This window comes from Neopelma chrysocephalum, unplaced genomic scaffold, assembly GCF_003984885.1.
Source record: "Neopelma chrysocephalum unplaced genomic scaffold, ASM398488v2 Primary Assembly neopelma1_68, whole genome shotgun sequence".
In the NCBI taxonomy this organism is placed as follows: Eukaryota; Metazoa; Chordata; class Aves; order Passeriformes; family Pipridae; genus Neopelma; species Neopelma chrysocephalum.
In genome coordinates this window covers 3,857,861-3,863,423 of record NW_020897727.1, presented here as the reverse complement: position 1 = coordinate 3,863,423, position 5,563 = coordinate 3,857,861, and the positions used below count along the sequence as shown (strand labels likewise).

General features: G+C 57.0%; 1 protein-coding gene across 1 annotated transcript; it reads right to left on the bottom strand.

Annotated features, from left to right (window-relative positions):
* Window positions 1-2,405: 2,405 nt before the first annotated feature.
* Window positions 2,406-5,557, bottom strand: CBLN1 (cerebellin 1 precursor). The gene is made up of 3 exons (XM_027684962.1): window positions 5,287-5,557; window positions 4,973-5,092; window positions 2,406-3,813 (listed from the first exon to the last, which is right to left on the bottom strand). Exons 1-3 carry the CDS (start codon window positions 5,551-5,553, stop codon window positions 3,616-3,618), a joined length of 585 nt encoding a protein of 194 aa, XP_027540763.1. The 5' UTR covers window positions 5,554-5,557; the 3' UTR covers window positions 2,406-3,615.
* Between the last annotated feature and the right edge of the window lie 6 nt (window positions 5,558-5,563).

Here is a 5,563-nt window from a genome sequence, read left to right as displayed (position 1 = left end):
GTGGATTTTTCCTTTAATTCCCCTACATTGTGTAATTATATTCACATTAGAAATCAATCAACACTGGTCATTACCATTAGTGATATGCTCATAAGCCAAACACTAGACATGCTAATGAACTGAATAAAACATAATTTCTTGTTGTGTAAACTGATGCTCAACGCTAATCAGCAATAAATTCAATCAGACATTACTTACATCAACTGAAAACACATTAAAGTCGGGTACGGAGCAGCGGCTGCTCAGTTCTGAGGGCAGCACGGCCCCGCGCCCGGAGCAGCCCAGCAGTGCCACGGCCGCAGGGGCCGGGGACAAGGCCGCCGGAGCCCCGAAGGGACACGGCCTCACTGCGAGGGACCCCTCGGTGGAGGGGCCGTTCGTGGCTCCCGCCCGCTGTTCACGGGTCGTGGCAGGGGCACCGAGCGAAGCCGGTTCCTTGTCTGTCCCCAGCTCCGCGCAGCCCGGACGGCGGTGCCCGCAGCCAGACACCGGGGCCTGTCTGGCTCCAACACTTAAAACGGCACCTGTGTCCAATTACTTCGGCGTGGTCACCCCCTCAGAGCCCGTTCTCCTCCTAGAAACCGCCCGCGGCCCTGCGGGCCAGCATTGCCCCAGGAGGAAAAGAGCGTTGCCTCGCCCGCCCGAGTGCGGGCGGTTTCCAGGAGAAAAACAGGCTCCGAGGGGGTGCAACCAAATGCCCATTTGACATTTCTCTGCCAAAAACACGGGGCCAAAGCACCGGCGATGGCCCCAAGCACGGGTACGACCGGCTGGCCCGGCGGTGCCCCGCGCCCTGCCCGCCCTGTCGGAGAGAAGGCTCCTCCCGCCACCCGATCGAGGGGCACCTTCACGGCCTTCTTCTCCCGGGGCCGACGCCCTCTCCCCTGACCGCCGGGGTCATAAGGATGGCAAAAAGCGGCAGTTTTTAAACACAGCCCGTTTGCTGAAGTAAATGACGGGGCACCAGCTCATGCACATCCGTCGCGCTTCCCAACGCCGCCGTCGGGGGAGCTCCGGGCGGGGCTGGGGCGGGGAGGCGGCGGGACCCTCCTGCTCCTGCGGAGAGACGGGGCGGGAGCGAGGTCCCGGTCCCAGGGCACCGGCGAGGGCACCCCGGCCCGGCGGGAAGGCAGAGCGCCCTGGGGTCTCCGGGCCGGCGGCTTTACCTCCCCAGCAAGGCCCCCGAGGTGCGGGGGGCTCGCTGAGCGCGGTGGGAGGGGGTCGCTGCGCGGGAGCGCAGCAGACGAGTCTGTTTCAAGCAGCCACGGCGGCGTTTTGTAACAGCCGCAGAGCAGCGATTTGCTGCGATTGGAGTAATGTAATTTCCAGCTGCACAATATTAATGAGACGCTCAGAACCAGGGGAAAACTTTCAGCGGAAGGTGGCGGGTTTATTTGCTTCGCGTTAAGGGAGACGAGGGAAAAAGAAGGGAAAAAAAAAAAGACAAAAGACAAGCATCAGCATCGTCAGCCCCCGCACCTGCGGCGATCGCCGGGGTTCCCCGCGGCGGGCCCGGCCGGGAGCTGCCGCCTGGCTCCGGCGCGGTGAGGGCGCAAGGCCGCCGTCCTTTCTCTTGCAACCTATTAATTGTTGTTTCGCCCCCCCCCTTTTTTTTTTTGCCTACTTTGCTCACTCGCCGCGGTCACGGGAGGAAGGAGCGGCTCTGCTTGCCTTGACCATACCTTTCGCTTGCGGGGGGGGGCGAAGGGGGCGCGGCTCTGACAGCCGGGCGGGTGGGAGGCAGCGCGGTGCGGGAGCGGTGAGAGCCTTCAGGGGAGAGCAATGAAGAGTCTCACATTGAGAGAGGAGCGTGCGGCCGGAGAATGAGACGTGTGGGTTGTCTTGGGCAGTTTGTAACTCCAGGTGAACACAGCCCAGCTGCTTTCCGTCATTATTCCTTCTTCAGAAATCTCCGTTGTTCCCTCGCACGGCTCCTGGCCAGCGGCGAGGCTGCGGGGGCTGAGGAAGGCCGGGCCGCGACTCCACCTCTCCTGCGAGGCGCGAATCGCAACATGCGCCAGGCAACCGCGGAGCCAGAGTCAGTTTTGGCCCCCACACCCCTGGGCGACAGAGGAGCAGGAACTGAGAGGAGGCTGGTGTGTTCCTCTTGGAGTCCAAGTGCCGCGGCCATCCCCGGCTGCGGCTGAGCCCGGCCGGCCCCTCTCCCCGCCGCCGCCCCTCCGCGGAGCGCGCTCCCGCCCGCCCCGCCGGTCTGTTTCCAGGGCAGAACCTGTGAATAAAGCGAGAAGCGTTGCTTATTGTGCTCGTATTAATCCCCCCAACTGCTTGGAGCTAATTAAATTCCTCCGCGGGAGCCGGGGGTTCGTGCGGCTCTGCCAGTGCCGCAGCCGGGGCGCGGGGCAGCCCCGCGCCGGCCGCCGCCGCGCCACGCACACAGCCCGGGGGTGGTTTCACCGGTTTATTTCACATTAAAGTTTAGATACAATCGAAATCCTCGTACGCACCTTTTAATAAAAGTAGTAATCTCTTTGAGTACTGCAAAATTATAGCATTTACATCTTTAAAAGACGGTAAACAAATAATACTAGCGAATCAATAGTACCAGCATCGAGTGCACATGGTCGGTTGTTTTTAGGCGGCCGTATAAAATGCGATCTGGTTTACAGAATATAATACAGATAAATGCTATAAATAAGTGGATATCAGAGTCGGCGACAAACTTCCTAGGGACGGGTCCGCTCGGGCTGCCGGCACCGCCCGCGGGGCTTGCGGGACCCGCGCGGGGGGCTGCGGGGCAAGGGGGTGCGGGGGTTGGCCCGCCCGATCCGGTCCCAGCACCAAAGCCCCGGGACCGCGCCGAGCCTCCTGCCCCCACCTACCTGCATTGAGAAACCTTATTTCTGGTTAAGAAAAATAAAAGTCCCATTTAAACTTTATTGAATTAAAGCAAAAATTAATTTTCGATATTCACACATATATTACAGAGTAATAGTAAAAGTTCAATATACTTCCTGGCGTTTGGTTGGGCCACATTGTACAAGAGCAAAACAAGCATCAAAACATTTAGCAGCCTTAAATTTCACAATCACTCAGAATTACATAGAAATATTGAAATACTCTAGTCAGCCTTGGCTGTGAATAGTTCTTCATGTAGAAATTTTTCCTTTTGCCAGCCAGTGCACAGCAAGAATTGCATTTTCCCTTCCATCATGGCATCCATGTATTCAAAAAATACTTTGCTTTTTTTTTAAAAGTTAAACTCAGAGAAAGAGTCAAGATTAACATGTTTTAAAAACAAAACTACAAAATATGCTGTAAAGGACAATGAAAATATCTAAAGTCTACTTGTGTGAGGCAGAAGCCATGGGGGAACAATGGCAGATTACACCAGTGACACAAAGATGGGAACTAATTTTGTGGGAGGAGAGAGAAGAATATAAATGGGGTTTTGATCAATTATAGTGTCTCCCGCCTGTTGGCCGCAACACAACAAAAATAAGTAGTAATTCTTCAAAGCAGATGTACACAAACCTAAGCAGGATTTAGCTTCTTTAATATCTGAATGTAAAAAGTCTGCTGTCCATGACTCTTTAAACCCAGCTACGACTTGGGAATTTGTAAGAGATCTCTCCCTTTTCTTGGACGAGAAGTGATTTAAAGTGGGAACACTAGAAATCCAGAGAATGTTGAATACTTCCAGCCTCCCATCAAGTTTCCTCTCTCCAGTTTTAGATAAGCTCTGTCTCCTTTTTCCATCTGAATCAGGACTCCATTGCTAGCAGCTTCTCGGGTCACATCTTGGTCCCCTGCAAAGGCAGAAATCACTGGCCACCCATTTAGCATCAAACTCACCTAAAGAGCAAGATAAAACAAAGCCCTCTGTCAATTAAAGTCAGACAACGACACCGCCGGGGCTCGCCTAGCAGGAGAGATGCTTAGTTAAGAAAAGGCCTCTTTTGACAGCTGAAACTCCAGTCCCATAAAAAAAGAAATACCAATCTGAACCCAGCTCAGGTATGTACTCTAAAGGAAGGAGTCTTTCACCGCTGTTTTAGACCGACAACCACATCAAAACACCCGGTGCATATAAAGCAGAACATTGATCCTATTTTGGAGAATTTCAATAGGGTGCCTGTGTTTTCAGGCTATGAAAAGAGGTCTGCTCGTACTTATTGAAAGATGGCTTTATGCGAAACCTCAGAGACAGCGAGCAGCAGAGCCACAGCCGCCAGAGTCAGCGCCTTTGAAGTGTATTCAAGAGGTAGTTTTCCTTTGTTAGGCAGCAAAGACAATATGATACAACACAGTCAATAAGCTCTGCTCAGCTCGCATTAATGATCCCGGGACTGCATACCCCACATTAATAATACACTACCTGCCGAATCTAGAGGTGTGAAGCCACTTACACCAGAACAGTGCTATACAGCTGCACATTCACCTTTGCAATGTGCATTGCTATGCAGTCATTCCTGTCTGGGTTATGCTACCTGGCTTCAGGCCGGTAATTTATTAACCCTACCTAGAGGTGTGTATGCATCGAACCACATACAAAAGGCATGTATAAGGTAGCTGCATACACATGCACAGATTCATTATTACATCCATGCCATAGGCACCTCCGTGAACCCCAAATCCCTATGAAACCTTCTGCCATCAGAGAGCGAGTGAGGAACCCACTGGGGGCCGCAGTTCCCACGGGCTCTGTTCAGGGATGCTCCCACCGGCGCTCCGCGGCACTGGGCAGCCGGCGGGCCCGGGCAGGCTGGGAGGGGGCGGCAGGCAGCCGTCGGGCGATCACCTCCCGTCCCGGGACAGCTCATGCGGGCAGGGGCCGAGTGGAGGCCTGGTGGGGTTCCGCGGCCCTTTGGGCACCGTCCCCTCGAACGGTGGGGACGCCGCAGGTCTGCGCTCCCGCGGCGGTCCCCGCACGGCCCCGGCCCCGCCGGGCCGCGGACCCGTCCGCTCCCTCCCGCGGTGCCCGCGGAGCCAGGCGACGGCGCTCGGGGCTGACCTGGATGGTTTGCCTGTTGTACACTTTCACCACGTGAAAATTGAAACTGTAAATCCCTTTCCTGGGCGCGATGAAAGTGCTCCGTTCCGAGTCGAAGTTGCTGCCGATATTCACTAGTACCTGGAAGGGAAGGGCACCGTCAGCACCAACGCGGGGCCACCGCCGTCCAGTCCCGCTGCCCCGCGGCCGCCTCCGACGCCCCCCCTCCCGCGGGCAGGGCCCCGCGGGGCGGCGCGTCCCCGGCCCGGCCCCGCCGCCTTCCCCGGCAACTTCTCCCGCGGCGCCGCGCCCGGAGCCCCCCGCGCCCTCCCCACCTGGTCGAAGTAGATGATCATGGTGCGGTTGCTCATCTCGGAGGGCTCGTGGTTGGTGCTGCGGATGGCGGAGAAGGCGACCTTGGCGCTGCCGGAGCGCACGGAGATGCCGAGCGCCGTGCCGGTGGGATCGGAGGTGGGGTTGGAGTCGCACACCACGAGGCACTTGCCCTCCAGCACGATGGGCTCCGTCTCGTTCTGCCCGCACGCCACCCACGCCGCGCCCAGCAGCAGCCCCAGCCCCAGCCCCAGCCCCGGGCCCCGCATGGCGCCGCGC